Source organism: Parambassis ranga, chromosome 2 (assembly GCF_900634625.1).
Source record: "Parambassis ranga chromosome 2, fParRan2.1, whole genome shotgun sequence".
In the NCBI taxonomy this organism is placed as follows: Eukaryota; Metazoa; Chordata; class Actinopteri; family Ambassidae; genus Parambassis; species Parambassis ranga.
In genome coordinates this window covers 9302071-9319685 of record NC_041023.1, presented here as the reverse complement: position 1 = coordinate 9319685, position 17615 = coordinate 9302071, and the positions used below count along the sequence as shown (strand labels likewise).

The window sequence follows — 17615 nt, the reverse complement described above, 5'->3', positions numbered from 1 at the left end:
TAGCCTTTTTTTTTAAAGCTTTCATAACAAACATTGTTATGGCTCTATGTTATGCCTGCTGAAAGCAAATAAGAGAAAGAGGCTCCTTTCATCCATTAAGATTTCAATAATGTATCTACCCCCCATAGTTCAACTATAAGACCTTATTATATCTAGATATTTCAATAAAATAGAGTGGTAGTGCAACTTTGAAGTGCAGCAAAAAGCAGCTCTTTTGTCTCTTAGTGAATGCCTTAGGGACCCATTTGACAGCATTACTGCATTACAGGGAAGCACACCACTGTACTGCAAGCAAAACAGTCTCAATGTACACCTTAGACTGCACATAAACCACTTCACTCCTAACATATTCCCAATATCCCTGTGTGCGCACACACACACACACACACACACCACATCTGTTGCCCTCACTGCATCAGTTCTGTTCTTCCTTCCACATGCAGGGTTGACACCGGCTTTTGCTGCTGGCTGTTGTTGTTGCCATATTTAGAGGGCCAGCGCTGCATGGCGAGACAAACTGTCAGAGGAGCTCCTTTTCAACAGCCAGCTCCATGTGAGGTGCAGCTCAGCCCATATGGGTGACTGAAGAGGCAAAGTCGCTGGGGGGGGACTCGGCGCCTGCTGTGAATCTATCAAGAAATGCTGATGAAAGCCAAGCACTGACCTTGGCTTGTGTACAGTGTCACATTGAAGAGTGTTTTATCATGCCACAGTTGTTGCTGAAAAATACGGACATTCTGCATTAATTGTTCCAGAGGGAGGAGTCAATTAGTTGTGATGAAACATCCACTCAAGGACATAAAGACAGGTATTATTTCATTATAAGAGGTAAAGCAGCAGGGACACAACACAACACAAGCTACTGACAGAGCAGAGTAGACTGAAGTATTCAGCTTTTTGCAGGACTTTTTTTGTTCCTTATTCAATCTTTGTTTTTAATTTCTAACATCATCAGATGATAAACCAGACCTCCAGCATGTCTACTGTCTCTGTAACCAGAGGAGGACGTTTCACTATCCCACCTATCTCGCTGAACAGCATACTAACATCACATTTCTTTGTTTTTAAAAGATTTTGAACTAATACATTTGTGCAAATGAGAATATAGAGAACAAGCATACTAGATTCAAACTATTAATATAGCTTGTATTTACAAATTTTATTTAAGGTAAATGTAATGATCAGCCTACAGCTACACACTTTTAGTTGATGACAGAGAAAGTATCAGAACCCTGAATGTCTGGTAACACGCATATCTTCAGTCCTTGCATGCCTCATCACACAGACAGAAGTGTTTCAAACACCGCTTCAAGCAGCGATACATCAAAATCAGATTATAATATGATACTAATGATAAGGCCTTGCAGCTATACCCCAGCATGTATGCACAATAAGTCACACCCACACACAAAAGCCTTTATGGAGACCTTAGTTGCAAAGAATCCAGAGTATACTCTGGACTACTGTGTACATAAAAGATTAGACACACAGCGGCATAAATAAATGAACAGACGGATAAATAACTACATCAAAAGACAGAAAAACTTGAGTTTACTCGTCTCGTCCCCTGCTGATTCCCAGTCAGTTGTAGTGGAGATGAGACAACAGCATCATTATTACGATACACAACAAAACAAAATGTTAGCTCTGCATCTCTGTTGCTCATGCAGCTCTGATGGTTTGATGCTAATGACTGGTGATCTCTCTGGTCTGATTAGTGAGCTTAGCTTTAGTGTTCTGGATGTGAGTGGGCCATGGCTGCCTCAGATCAGAGATCACCCTTAGGCACACACATACACTCAGACGCTCATAAAAAACTAATACACTAAAAAAAACACAAGTCCTTGCATTGAGCTGAGCGTTCACACTATGCTCTTGCTGTTCCACACTCATATACAAACTGTGAGTAAAACAAAAACTACACAAACAAACACAAAAACCTCTTAAAACCTCACGCGTCTGGCTGCGTGGACTCTAGCACAAATACACTAGTTTGCTGTGGTGCATGGGCAAACACACATTCACGCACCGTCCGAGTGCACTCACACGTGTGCAAAAACAATAAAGCTAACCTTGTTAAGGGAGTGGGAGGTGAGGCAGCCAGGCAGAAAGATATAAATAGCCTGTCTGAATTCAACAATAGAGGTGGGGGTGGGCCAGTGGTGGTGGTGGTAGGGGGTTCGTGTCGTGAGACAAGGATGAGAAGAGAAACAAAGAAAGGAATTAAAGGAAGAATACAGGAAGCATTGGTGAGGTATATAAAACAGCAAGTCTTGCTATAGAGGGGGGCAGGGGGACAGCAGCAGTCACAGTTGTTGGCATATGGCAGCATATACAGCGCTTTCACCAACTGTTCCGAGCTGCTTCCTGGAATCCAAACATGGCACCAGCCCAAAACCTTTGGCACCTGCACTCACATTATTATTGTCACATCACTTCTGACTCCACGCACCAGCAGCCATTTCACTAATCATGTATGCATGCATGATAACCTTCTGGCAAGAGCAGAGAGACTGCCCTCTTGCTAAAGAGCAGAGTCAGAAATCATTTGCATTCATTTGCATTAAGCTTCCCGATTTGATCTGCAGCCTTGAATGAAACAGAAACAGATAAAATGCCACCTCTTAATGTTCTTAAACAGCAGCTAAATAACTGCATCCTGAGCTTCTCTGAGGGCCGTTTTGCTGTAGTTGCTGGTGCTTTTGAGGATTGTCTTGTGTATAATCCCACATGGGACAGGCCAGTCTTCAACATGGCTGAACAAAGCAGATTATCTACTCTCCTCTACATCACCCCAGGCGGAAACAGAAATGTCAAATACCAATAAAAAAGGGGGGTTTAGCTTTACTTCTTCTATGCTTGGGTCATTTAGCTGAGGAGACCGGGTTCAAGATCTTCTGTTAAAGGCCAGTTTTTACAGAACAATTATCTCAATTTGGCGTTTAGTAATCATAAACAAGGCTGCACTGGGAAGCATGCATTTTTTATGATTTATGAAAGGCATGTATGGCTGGTTGGACATGGATTGAGGCTGTTAGGTGGATGACACAGGATGCTTTGTGCCTGTGAAAATCATTTCTTCAGTTAACGTCAGATTAGGTTAAGGTTATATGCACTCATTAATATAATCACAGGGTGCATTTCTGTGCAAATGTGGTCCCACTAACTTTACATTTTGACCATCATTTTCTAACAGGCTGTTATTTTTCCTGACCTTCAATCTCTTGCTAAGCATTCTCCTGAGAGTTCTCCTATCCAACCAATCAATAGGAAGCTACATGAGGGACAGTTAGCTTGAAGCCATGAACTCTGCTAATCCAACAGACAAAAGCACAATGGTCCATTTTCTACCATTTTTTACCATCATGAATAAAAACAAGGCAATAAAAGTAATTCATTAGTTTCAGATGAACAAAGGGTCCGAGCTAACCTAGCTGTTTCTAGTCTTTATTCTAAGCTAGACCATTTTCTGGCTACAGATTTATTATAAAGAGTGAAATCACTCTTGTAACTCTAGTTGCATTCTCCAACAAATTTAACTTAATTACAAACAATGAGAAATTAGGCACTTATTGAATTCACAGATTAATCAGCCCTAATCGCAGTAGAGTAGGTCCCTGGTTCCTAGGACAGTTAGTGAATGCAATGCTCCTGTGTTTCGTCCAAAACAAATGAAATCAGGTACTGGCAGTATTTCACAGACTCCTGCTCTACAGTCCGGGTCTGACCTCGTTCTAATCCTGTGTCAAACCCCTCTGGCTAAAACACTGGTTGAAGCTCATCCAAGGCTCAGAGAGACAGTGTGCAGTAGAGGAGAGCAGTAGTGGCATTGAATTCCTCTGGTGACAAACAGTGGGTGTTGGTGATGTAGAGTAATCCCATTCACAACAACAAAGCCCAACCTCCAACACACACACACACACACACACACACACTGGAATCCAGATGATGCCTGGGGTGTGATGGAGGACAGGGGCATGTGTATGTCCACATGGGTGAAATTGTAATCTAGCAGATTATATTTGTGTGACTGAGTATGTGTGTTAATGAAAAGGCTGTGATCCGGGTCCCGGTCTAACCTGCTTACGCCTCGCCGACTCTACTCGGCCCCATCTGTCCCTCCTCTTTCTCTTCCGCTCTGCCCCGTCCTGCCTTCTCTTTCTGCCCCTGCCTTTTCTTCATCTTTCCTCCCTCTCTCCATCCTCCTCCCTCCCTCCCTCCCCTCCTCCTCCTCCGCATCCAGGCAACAACACAAACAGTCCCTCTGCCTCCCTTACTACCACCTCCCCTCGCTCCATCCATCTATGCAAATTGAAAACCAGTCTGTCTCTTTCTCATTTCCATTCTTTGTACTTACATGTCACCTCCATGGCTCCAGGTGCGGTGTGATACTCTCCACAGTGACTGATGAATCTTCGCGCTTTCGCCAGAAAAAGAGTTTTTTTTAGCACGCGACAGGGGACGCAAGGAAGGATGCAGGGAGCAGATGGCTCCTTGGAAGAGCAGTCTAGCTGACTTTGAGCTTTAGCGTTAGCCACAATAAGGAAAGACTTGTCTGTCAACACAGCTCGTGCACCACCTCCTTTTGCCTTTTCTCCTCTTTCTCCAGGTTGACTATTTTCTCCTTTAGATATCCTGCTTGACTGTCTCTATTATCATATTCCCTTTAATAAAAAAACACCCTCTACTCTATTAAACTTTACCAATCTCCCATCTACTATGATATTTTTCTTTGCCTTTCTATTTGCCTTCCTCCCTCCCTCTGTGACTCTAAGAGCATCAGCCAGGCAGCTCTGCTTCGCTTATGTTGATCTCCGGGCTTATGCCCTGATTGGACACACGCCACGATCAGAGACACCAATGGTGATGCAGCAAGTGTATCACATGATAAGTGTGTGTATGTGTGTGTGTGGGTGAGAGAGAAAGAGAGAGAGGGGTTTAGACGAAGAGGGAGGGAGGGATGAGAGGAGGAGGAGGAGGAGTATTGTGAGTGGCTGCAAGCCGCTACATCAGTGAGGGATTTTTTTCTAAGGGTCTGAGCAGAAAGAGATGAAGGCTGCTTTTCCTCCTGCGGGGAAGATGAGGGGGAGAAAAAAAGACTCTCAGCGCAGACGTTTTGATGAAGGGACAACAGGCAGCCGTACAAGGCAGAGTCTCTGATAGACGCTGCCACGCACACAAGGAGTGACACACAGAAACACAAGCATGTACACATTCAGCAGAGTGGCTCCATCTTATCGAAGCAGAGCCAGAGTAGTGCAGCTCAGCAAAGGTAATTGGACAGAGGTTGCTATGGAAACAGGGGAAACGGTTGCTGATGGTCGGAGCTGTGCCCTGGGAGCATCAGACTTGCCTCCATTAAACACACATACAGCATGCATGCACAGCACGCACACACTCCCTTGTTCTCTGTAAGCATGCTTTTTCCTCAAACAGCATGGAAAAATGTATAGCAGCTCCACGGTGGTGTGTGTGTGTTTTACCGCCACAGTGTTTTTAAGGTTCATTTAAGCCTTTGTCTTAAATTCATCTTACAGCCTGTGTGTGTGTGTGTGCGTGCATGTTGGGCAAATGCTCAGCCATCCATGAAGAGCCAGTCACCGAGGAAGCCATCAGCATTTAAGATGTGCTCACACACTCGCAGTCTAAAGCATCATGCACATCCGAGCCTGAAAAAAAGGTGTTTTTGAGTATTCCACCTTTTCAGAGAGTTCAGAGCCATCAGTGTCTGGCAGCAAACAAAAGCTGCATTTTGAAGTGGATGCCCTCAGAATTATCCTTGACATGTCTTATTATCCACCCACATGAGGATGTTTATGCTCTCCAGAGAGTCCATACCCTTTGATACAGCATGCACAGGACATTTTAAATGGCAGTATGCATCTACACAGCACAGTTAAAGACGAATCCTTTTACCATAATGCACTAGAATGTGTTTGCTCAAGGTAGCAGAGCTAGATCTGACTGTCTATGTCACTGTGACCACTAATGAGTAACAGCACAGACTCATAAGGAACAATTTATTTCTTATTTGACTGAGACTGATTACCTGACTAACTGAATAAGAAGGGGCAGCATTCAAGCAGGGCCGGTGAGATGCTCCAGTACTTCTTGTCCACACCACATTAATCTTGATCTGTCCTTATAATCATCATCAAAACAGCAATCACTGAGTTGGACAGGTTCAAATCCACAGTCCTAGCTGGCAGGCATCGGCAGTCTGCCCATGCCAAATCTGCTTGATTTTCTCCCTGAGGTATGAGCGTAGTAAACTCTTTTCCAGATAGTCCAACAGCAACACTCTCTTTTCAGCCCAGAAAACAGAGGTCATCACCTTCCCTGCAGATCTCACTGATTTGGCTTTCTTTGCAGCCAGACACCGGTTTGATTGTTCATTCATGTCTGGTTGGAAGCAATCACAGTCTCATCCCTGGTTACAAATTGTTGGAGATTCACATCAGAAACAGCAGAGTATCCCTTCATTAAATCTTGTTCTCATTAGCATTATTTGCTCCTGCTGTTGCCTGAGATTCATTCTTATTTCAGACTCGTGCTCAATAAATTAAAAAGAAATGACAACTTTTCAATATCATCCGGGGTTCTAATGTCTCAGGGTATCTTTATAAGTTCACAGTGGATACAAAGTGACTCAGCTCAACATGCACCATGTAGCTGATACAAAGTCCCTGAGACCGAGCGGTCTATCGACAAGCCACTGTAGGCTATACTGCTGAATGTCAAACTGTGTGTTTTGAAACATGAGAATGGAGAAAGAGGTAGAAGACATGAAAGCATCATCCATCCCAACCCAATCAGAACTGACTGTCAGCTTCAAGGGAAGAGTGTAAAGAGATGGAACCGAATGATAGGATGTTATTGCTTTTGTTGGTGAGGTATGTAGACACAAACATGACATTGTTGCATCATCTTCTTTATATAATGTTTTCTGCTAGCAGCAGCTACACAGGATTACTCCATCTGCCTTTTGTCATGCTTTTATCTACATGTAGCAACTTACGCTGTATCTGACATGCTCAAACAACAACAACAACAACAACAACAACATCAATAACACCAACAGCATGGCTCATGCCACTTCTCGTTTGTTTTGTCAAATTCAAGTGCTAGACTTTATTCACAAAGTTGCATGTGAGTGCTAACTTCTGCCAGTAATGACACCCAGGGTGGCTTATGAAACTCACAGTACCATCTTCCGTCATTTGACTCACTGTGAAATGACGCAACTTTAGACTCACTTTATTCATGCACACCAGCCATGGCTCCTCTCACAAAGAAAAATACAAGGACCAAGAGTCGAAAACTTATTTTGGGAATGGAAGTTAACAGTTAAAGTGTCACACAATACAGCAGAGTGACATAATAATGAGAACCCGCAGAGCAGACGTGAGGTCTGGCTTTCTATGTGTGAGACACAATTTTAGTGACTATCAAACAGAGGATTGGACCATCACGAATCACAACAGAGACACAGGACGGTCTGTAGCTCCTGTCGGTCTGTTTGGTGTTTGACACAATAGGATAATCACAATTTGTTTGATAAATCAGGGGAAAGGCACAGAGCATCTGCTGACTGTAACAACCGATGCCCAATTGACTACACAACATACAGTATCTGTCATAAACACCTCATTACTATCACCGTCTGGCTGCGCACATACAAAGGTTTCCTGTGTGAGCTGACTCTGCATTAGCCAGCTCACTAACAGGAAGTTTGTCATCCTGATCCAAACTCCACTGAGCTCCAAATGAAGATGTAGGAGCTTAATCAGGGGCTCAGCCAATGGGGACGGCTAATGTTTCATGTCAGAGAGAAAAAAGAGAAATGACATTTGTAAAATAAAAAGCCCCGGATGTTTATGCACTTCTCTTTCTCTCACAGAACTATACAAGGGTGTGCAAGCCACACTATTAACAGAACTGCAGATATGATAATTACACTTGTAAATAAGGGAGGTCATGTGACTGACCTGTCATTAACTGATGCTTCTCTGTATTCTCCCGTGTATGCATGCTTATTTTTATGTTCTTGATGTGCTGACATCATGTCACTACAGATTACTTCATAAAGTCAGCACAAAGCAAAAAAAAAAAAAGAGTTCAAACTAGGATTTGGTAGAAGCCCAGATCAATTTTATGAAGCCATTCTAAATGTTACTGTTGCTGAATCAGAGTCTATTAGTGCTTGAACTTTTACCTGCTGTAATCACAGCACTCAAAAATCAAAATAAATACCTGTAATTCAAAGCTGAATGCACTACCAACCTTAAAATGAATACATTGCCAGGAAAGGGGAACAAAGTGATGACACAGACAGGGTACCTTGTTGAAGTCTTCACTTGTGGCTCTCATCTCCTTCCAGGTCTTGTTGAGCAGCTGGATGCAGATGCAGAAGAATTCCTCAAAGGAGCGGTCGTGGGTGAAGAACATGGGGTGGAAGTCATGGCAGTTTTCACTGGCTGTGAACATAAGGCATACAGAGCCCTTTCAGCTACAGCAACACTGTTTAAATATTGATTGTGTTGTGTAAAAATGTTGCCTCTCCAGCTTTTTGCTAAGCTAACTAGCTAATGGTTAACAGTCTGCAAGCACAGGTCCATTTACTTTTTACTTTGCTCCTCCGCTGAGCGACTCATGCCATATGCTTGCTTCAATTACACATAATTGGGTTTGAAGGAATGTGGCCTCCAACCTGGACCCGAACACCTGACTAATGCACCGCAGGGACAAGCAGCCCACACACACAGTCACTGCAAGTAAACATCACTTAGCCAGAAAATGTTAGAAATAAAGTCATCAGCTAACTCCAGCTGAAATATTCTGTAGTACACTGACAAATGTGATCAAACACCCGCAGAGAGAAGACTTTTTTGTAAGACCTGCATTCAAAATAATGCAATTTTAATAGGAGAAAAGAGAACACACACACACACACACAGACACACACAATAAATGACATGATTCTGTGAATCTTGCAGACATGGAAGGAAGTTAATGTCTGTAAGGTTATTTCAAGAAAACAATTGAAATATAACAACTTAAACATAAAGTGGTCCATGGTGACAAACCGTGACCAGCAGCTGGTTTCAGCTGGATTAAGTTGTGATTGTTCATTCCAAAGCCAGAGGTGGTTTATTTTCTTTATTAGCAGTGTACTGACCCATTTCACTCCTCCCTATTTGTGTGAGAGCATGTTTGAAATAGGAATGGGAGCAAAGTGGGGAAAGCCAGAGCTCCTGAGTGCCCAAACCGTATTAACCAAGAGGTACAATAACAAGGCTCGACATTCACTTGAACTAAATTTGTCTCCCTCTCTCGTCTTGCTGAGATGAGTGGCGGCCCTGAGCCAAAGGTTGGTTCATTTAAAGAATTTGGAGAGTGGAGCAGCGGGGGCACCGTCCCACCATGAGCAGCCATGAAATTGGATGGAGGAGGTCAGGCTGCTGAATTGAAACTTCACAGGATAATGAGTGATGCCCTCAGCCCATGGGAACGACGACCTCGGCCTTGATTTGGAGCGATAGATGGGAAATTACGGGGAGGCCGAGGTGCAGCACGTCCGGAGGGATGCGCCGCCGGTGCTGGTAGTCGATCAGGAAACTAATGGAGGTGAGCCAAAACAGATGCTGACTACCTGCTTTGTCAAGAGTGTTTCCCTCAGAGGCAGAAAAAAAACAGAGAACAGATAAAAGAAAAAAAAATCCTTCATCAATCAAATATCGTTTTCGGCGACAGACAAGTTGTTGGGGAGGTTGAAGTTTGAAGTGACCTCCAAGCTAAACGGCCTGTTTATTGATAGGATCAACAGAACCCTGAGGTGGCAAGGTGAGGGGAATTACATGTCAAGGCTTATTTGGGAGATTCACACAGTGAGCAGTCTCATGTGACTCTGCAGAAATTTCTCCATCTTGAGGTTTTTGCAGGGATGCTGAGTCGCAGACAGTTTTATTACTTCTCACAGGGCCCAGCAGGACCTGAGGCAGCAAGGACGAGGCAAGAAAACAAACATTACAGGGTGACGGTGTTCTAAACCTGATGGTTACAGAGCACAGGCTACTGAATATATCATTAAAATAATACAACTAACAAGTGGACTTGTAAACAATTTTACTCCTCTTAAAGAGCTACAATTGCTGCTGAGCATTTTAGTGTTAGCAGCATATTTCTGGAATCCATCTATCTGAATAGATAATGTATGCAGAATAGTCCATATGGAGGAAAATACTCAACTGTTTCCCTTTTCCTGCAGCTTCCCAGCCAGCTGAAATGCCTTAAATGAATCATGTTCACCACTGCACACAAGCACTTAAAATTATCCACCTGAATGGAGCTGAGAGCAAAGGCATGTTACACAGATTAGGTAACTATGGTCCAAAGCCTTACTAGCCTTAAACAGCCTTGTTTCGTAGCTCTAATACCAGGACTGTGGCCCAGCAAAGGCTTGGCTCAAACTGAGGCTTTGTACGAATGACAAACGAAAACATCTGCACAGTAAAACACTGTTATCACCCTATACCATGACTTATGGGGTTCTGCAGCTAGAGTGCATGACCTGAAGGTCTGTACGAAAACGAAACAGCAAGCTTGTTACTTGTGCTCCAGATCGTCCACACGACCTTAACCCTCAGGCATCACTTTAATTTACCACCCTCTCAGGGACAAAAATGTCCACTTTCAAAAAACTGCTATAAACTGATATAAATGTGCCACAAGCACCAACGCAGATAACTGGCCAGGTAAAGAAATGGCCCAAATGGACCAAGGGTTAATTTGGTACCAACCTTCATCATGTGTGTTTGTGTGTGTGATAAATTAGGATAATAATAAAACAAATTTCATCAATATCTGAATGTATGAGTGTGAATTATGCATCCCGTCCATCCACTTAAGCTGTCAGTCTATGAGCAGCAGCCAGAGCTACAGCTTTGGAGATCCTCAGCTGCTCCTAGGCCTGCATCAAGATATAAATCCTTCATCAAATCAGGTCCAGCCTGGTGGCCCCCACACGGGAAGGACTCTGAGCCTCTGCCAGATGTTCTATTTAGTGCCCACAATCAAACTCAGAAATTTATAGGTGTGCATTTGTACATGTATGCATTATCAATAAAAGACGGTGAAGCAACATACACACCAGCAGCAGTACAAAGCAGCTAAATCACCCACTCGCTCAGTGTGAATTCTCCAGATAATTACCTGCTTTATTCACATATCAGGTCAATCTGACAATACACAGATTTTATTCTGGCAGGACAAAGTCAACCTAATGTCCACACTGACCTATTTAAAATGTTCTCACATTAAGCTCATTTGAGCTCAGAGGGCTGCAGTCCATGTGTGAAAGTCCCTCACTGTTCTGCACCATAAAGATATGAATTGAATTAAAATTAAATATGTTTAAAAATGACATCACACCAATAATAACGTATGACAAATCTCTGAAAAACCAGAGGCAAATCACTGTTGAACAGAGCGCATGACTGGATACAACTGCCCGAGGAGTCTGCCACTGTTTGATGGTCCAAACTTACTGCTAAAGGGACACACACAAACACACACTCTGAAGTGTGCTTGTGATAACACAGCACAACGCAGCAGTGTAGATGGGAGCTCAATTTCAGGCACAATTTATGACTCTTTTTGGCCAAGCATGTGGCTTTATTGCAGACAGAGAACAGGCCCCGCTGACTTTTCCTTTGTCCTGTATGCGTTTCATCCATCTGTATAGCCAGATGCTTGGTGGCTGTACGTCCCATAAAGTCAGTAACAGGACACCATGAGGGCCAGTTTGGAGCGTGCTCGGCCATATGCCCACATGAATCAAGCAGGACGTTGTGTTTTATGATGGAACACTCACAGTATGATGAAAAATAGATGTAGTTTGTCAACACTAAACCAGATTTAAAAATTCTGGTGTTCTACTCTTGACAGGTTTTTGTCAGCAATTTTTCAGTGTAGAGGAATTATTGGCTACAGACTAAACTAGACTTGTCACATCATTAATGTTCCACAACACCACCCAATTTCATCATAAAGGTACGACCTCTCAGAGGGTGCAGACTCCTTTCATTCTCACTCTATCCATCTATCTTCTGACACATGTTGGGCTGAGGTCGCCGGTCACTGTCACGTCCCTGAAGACAACGTGAGTTGCATTCATGTATATTAGTTCTCATCTGAATAGGAGCCTGTGTGTGCGACAGCTGTCACCTGTCAGTTATCAGAGCGTATTCAAAGTGAAGTTTCTGAGGACTTGGTAACACCAACTGAGATTTATGTTCTCAACCTGCAAGCATACAGATGAGTCCAGGACACCAGAGAGGTGAGTAAGCATGTGTGTCAAAAGTGGTGTGTATGACTGTGTGTCTTTGTACACATCTGTCAAGGTCCTCTGTGTATTTGTTTGAGTGTGAGAGTGTGTGTCCATCACAGTGCACAAAGTAAGCAAAACAACCCTCAGAGTCACCTTGTAGCTATGCCACATGATGAATACATAGCGAAAAGTGCCATCCTCACTCTAATTACAATACCAGCATGTCCTCATGTCCAACTGTGACAAGGGGAGTGTGTGTGTGTGTGTGTGTGTGTCCAGCAAGCAGCGTCAGCACCATCTATCCAGTCCAGTCACTGTTTGCATGTTTGCATACAGGATGCCAAGGCAGCAGGTACACAGAGATGCAAACCACAGCTGGCTGGATGACTTAGCAGGCTGACTGTGCTTCTCATGGTACAGTAAACAACAGCTCAGCATCACTAAACAGACGACAGTAATGGATGTTAGGTTAATTCCTGGCTGAAAAAAAGCTCATACCTACACTGTTTATCAAAGAAAGACTGTCTATATCCTGCTCTCTCCACTGATGAGTTCATCTAAATGGGAAAGAAATTACATTTTGTAGATTGGTTTCATCCATCTGCCATTTTGGAACTGCCAACATGTCTCCAAAACCAGAGAGAAAAAGAAGCAATTTTCATGGCAATGACTATAATACCACCTGAGAAAAGGGCTCCCAGTGCAGATGGCTACTTGGAATACAGATCTATCATGATACCAATATAATTGCAACATTTATAGAAAATGTTGGTGAAAGTGACACCATTTAAACTCATCTTTGTTACGTGTGTTTAATTAAAGCAGCGTTAGGTGACCTGGATCCCCAGATGTCTGTCGCTTCTTTGATGCTGCCCAACTCCGAGATGCATCCTAAACTCATTAGCTTATGAACCAACTAGCTATCTTGTAGGATCGCCTCTAAATACAAAGCGTTTTACAGTGGAATCTGTGCATTTCTTAATGTTTAAGCCATGGCAGCAGGGCTGCTTGTGCTTGTTCTTCTAATTTGAGTGCCATGAAACTTAACGTTCATTAAATAAGGATGCTAGCAGAAAGAGGTCACTGGTACATGTCTCTGCTTTGGGAACCAAGATTTAAAAACAAGACTGAAGAATAATGTAGAAAATAATCTATCTGACAACAAATGGGTTACTTCAGAAGAGAAGCCCATGTGAAACAGACTGTATGAGCATGAAAACAGGGCAAAGTCAAATCCCTCCTTCCTCTGTGCTTTCAAATTACATAACTAAACCATTTCAACATGCTGAGCCCCTCACCACGGTCAAGATGCTTTAGAGGACAGAGGAATAACAGGGCAACAGATGGAGAGAAAGGAAAATGAGACGGGGAAAGGCATGAGGTGAATCCATCAGCTCTTAGGACGGAGACAAGCATCAACAAATTCAGCAGTATCTGCTTTCATAGACACAATAAAGCTCGAACCGATGCATCTGGCTGTGTCAGTCTGTGCTGTCCCAGGTGACATTTATTACACACAGTTCTACCTTAATATATCAGCCACCCCGTGCACTGTATTATACCCTGTGCTCAGATTCTTCTGAGGGGAATATCTCAGATGGCGTGAGTCATGCTTATGCAAATAAACACACAATCTGTTGCAGAAGGCCCAAATGCAGAAACAGAATTGTTTAATCATTACAAAACAACAGAAAATTCACTAGCATACTTGCACATATGTGCTCAGCCACCAATACAGTATGCACACAGACAAACAGCCTGCAGATCATGAGTCATAATTATACTTCTAAACCTGGAGATGCAGTGGGCAAAGTTATGAAAAAGGTGTAATTATTCACCTGTTATTAGCATCACAAATTAGTCTGATGTGGGAAAATGTGAAAATGATGCATATACATGATTTTATTCAAAAGGGAAATGGTAAGGAGGGACCAAAAGTATCATGAGTGGTTGCACAAACTGCTGTCGGAGCTTTTGAGCATCATTTGGCAGACACGTCTCGTACAGATCAGTGATTGTTCTCTGGGTAAAATTGATCATAGAAATCATTTTGTTGGTTTACGTTCTGAATGTGCCCAGATTCGTGCTGCTCAGCCTATGTTAAGGCTTGCCAGAAACATTGTCTCTCATCCCAATCATGTCTTTAAACAGTGAATACAAATTCTTACCATCAAACTAAAGACAGAGGGTTCCACAATTTAACAGGATTAGACTGAAGAGCTCTTTTGCACACCAGACAATACTGAAATACATATATATGGAGCTTAATCCCAGATCAAAAGTACACTGAAGAGACTTTAATATCATACTTTGTGATTGTAATGTTGTGTAAAAACCCTTTCATACAAGCAATGGAGCCCTAATATTTTCCAGACATCACCCGGTGGAGCTGTATGTGAGAATCTAAATGTCTGAATCTGACATGACATTATATCGACTTCGTCCTGCAGCTCTCTTTTACACAGTCTGTGTGTGAAAAGAGCAATTAATTGTCAGGAGAATCCCCAGGGAGCATTGATGACGTTTAGCCACTATATAATGTTTAACAGCTGCCTGTATATTGCTTTCCACTGTTTTGTTCACATAGTGGACAAATGCAGGTCGTCTCACAGATAATTCCCCCTCTTACACACCCCACATACTTGTCCGATTTTACCCTTGTCAAGTCTGACAGTAAGGGGTCGTCTGGGAAAACAGACTGCCAGCCCGGCGATTGATTGGATTGAAAATTACGGCATTTCCAAGTACAAAAACATGGACACCAAATTAGACCAGCAGCATAATCATCAGCTGTTTCACCTACTCCAGTCTGTCAATGTTTTCTGAGAGGAAAGGAGCGTCCGGAAAATTTCAAGGATGCTCCTAAACTGAGATTCTCCAATATCAGTCTGTCAGATTTGCTGTTATTTGTGCATTCCAGTTTTAAAACCCTTTTGCTGGTGAACACCTGAGGTGCTAAAAGAATGCTCTCCTCCACTTTAACACGGCTGTGAGAACTGCTTGCTGGCTGCCAAATAGATGCTCATGTCAGGACTCCATGGATACATGGAATTCTGTGCTTAGCCTTTCCTCCTCTTGCCATCATCCACTTTGCTCATGATCCATACAGGGAGACTTCAGCTGTGTCTGAAATCACCCACTCATTCAACTACTGCACACTCACCATCTATTGAGAGTTTGTTGTAGCGAACTCATCAGCATCATTTTCTTTGTGCCGTTAATCATGTCATTGCTGTTGCACAATTAAAATGTGCCACATCACCACTGGCTAAATAAACCACAATGCATGATGTTACACCATGTTTCATGATGCACTTTGGGCTCCGCTGAGTGCACTAAATAGAGTTTCATGATTCTCACTACACATTTGGCCAACACTACAAAAACACTGTACAGAGCACAGTATAAAGAACAGGGCGAGATTACAGGGTTACAAACATTTTAAATAGTCGTTGCTCTTCAGCAACTTTTAATGCATCGTATTGATTGCTCAATAATGTAATGATTTGAGCCAGAAATGTAACGAATCCCTCTAAAGTGCAGCTACTAATTACATGAAAGGTGGATATGAAATACAACTGCACAAGTTATTTGCTTCAACAGCCTATGCACAGCCTTGTCACATTTACACAGTTAAATTTGAATGTATTGGCTGCTAGAGTAGATACAAATGCACCATGTAATAAAGACAGAACAGATCATAATCAGATTACATAATCAGATATACCAAATTTAGACTGAAACAGATTGAAGCATGTTGCAGTCTGACAATCTGACATATGACATATGCAGCTCTTATTTACTCTTCAGTCACCATTTTCAACTGCACGCCCAAACATGACAATCCACTTTGACCACAGCTGTGACTGTGTTATATCCCAGTGACGCACTGTGGGCCGGTCCAAACACATCACAGAATTCTAATCTCACACTGTGGCATTTCTCGAGGGTTAGAGTGAAAGAGAGAGAGTTTATGTGCTTATATTCGCAGTGGGAACCTCAGGAATGTCGTTACGGTGTGCGATGTCGAGTTAATGAGTTTGGATGACTTGGAGTCAGCCTGCTGGGTTAGGACATGCTACACACACACGGCCATCAAACACACTTACGACAAAAAGTAAGTGGAGTGGAGAGAGAATCCATTGCAACTATCATATAGATCACAGCAGTGTCTGGTCTCACTTTGAGTTGGGTGACATCATGCATTGTCCTAACTGAACTGTGGGATTGCTGCTGTGGAAGGTGAGAGAGGAAGTGGAAGCAAAGACAGACCAATCATTGTGGCATAATTCATGCACATATTGCTGCATTGGCAATAACTTGACGTGGTCAGCTAAATTAGCATATGAAAACACATATCAATAATGTCTCAACGCAAAAAAGACATCAATACTTAAACATTAAATCAGTTCACGCCACATGTAGTCTTTGTGTGAATTGTACAGTGGATCTGTCCATGGTGCTGAACACGGCCCTGAGCTCTGACCTCAGCTGATGTCGCTCTGATTGAAGACACAATTACAAACATAAGGACATCATGTGCCTGTCAGTCTGCTCCGAGCTGCCTCTGTGTGTGTGTGCACTGGACCTGCCATGCCTCACCACCCAACTCTGCCTCTCAGCAATGAGACGACACATCGTGAATCACCAAGCAGGGCCATTACTCACCATGCCTGGTCCTTTCTAAATAACTTCATAAATATTCCATGGACCGGCTTAAACAGGGGAGTCGGAAAAGTCGTGGCACGGCGCCTCAAAGACGCAGATTCCATTAAGCCCTGTCTTCCAGCAGAAACATGGTGGGACAATTAATCTTTTAGGATCTGAAGCGAGGCATCAGCAATAGCGAGAGAGAGAAAGTAAAGGTATGAATTAATGGTAAGGGGAAACTGAGAGACAGGACAGAGAGAGTGACACCTGCACTGGGTTATGAATTATGTAGAATGTCGTAGAGTTGACAGGCGATACAACTGCAAAAGCTAACCGCCTTTCTCCAGATTAAATCTGCATAAAGATATCTCAATGGTGGCAAAAATTGGACGTCAAAACATCTGAAATGGAAGATAGCAGTAAATGGAAAAGTGCAGTGAGAAGAAAATCTGATGCCCTGAAAGGCCACTGAGAAAAGTGTCATCTCAGGTTATTACTTCTTTTTTTAAGATGCTCTTACTTGTGTACTTGTGACATTTTTGTCAAAGTCATAGGACATATAAAAAGAGATCCATAAAAGCATGAGACAGGATTACAAGCCTAACAAAGACAGATGTTCTTCAGACTCTCACAGAAA

At 42.8% G+C, this 17615-nt stretch overlaps 1 protein-coding gene across 5 annotated transcripts in view; it reads right to left on the bottom strand.

Annotated features, from left to right (window-relative positions):
• Positions 1-17615, bottom strand: part of elmo1 (engulfment and cell motility 1 (ced-12 homolog, C. elegans)) — a 73979-nt gene that overhangs the window by 15031 nt on the left and 41333 nt on the right. For all 5 annotated transcript variants that reach the window (XM_028431209.1, XM_028431217.1, XM_028431200.1 and 2 more), the window contains one exon: positions 8341-8477. In XM_028431209.1, the coding sequence (XP_028287010.1) occupies positions 8341-8477 (137 nt within the window). The remainder of the gene's footprint in view (positions 1-8340; positions 8478-17615) is intronic.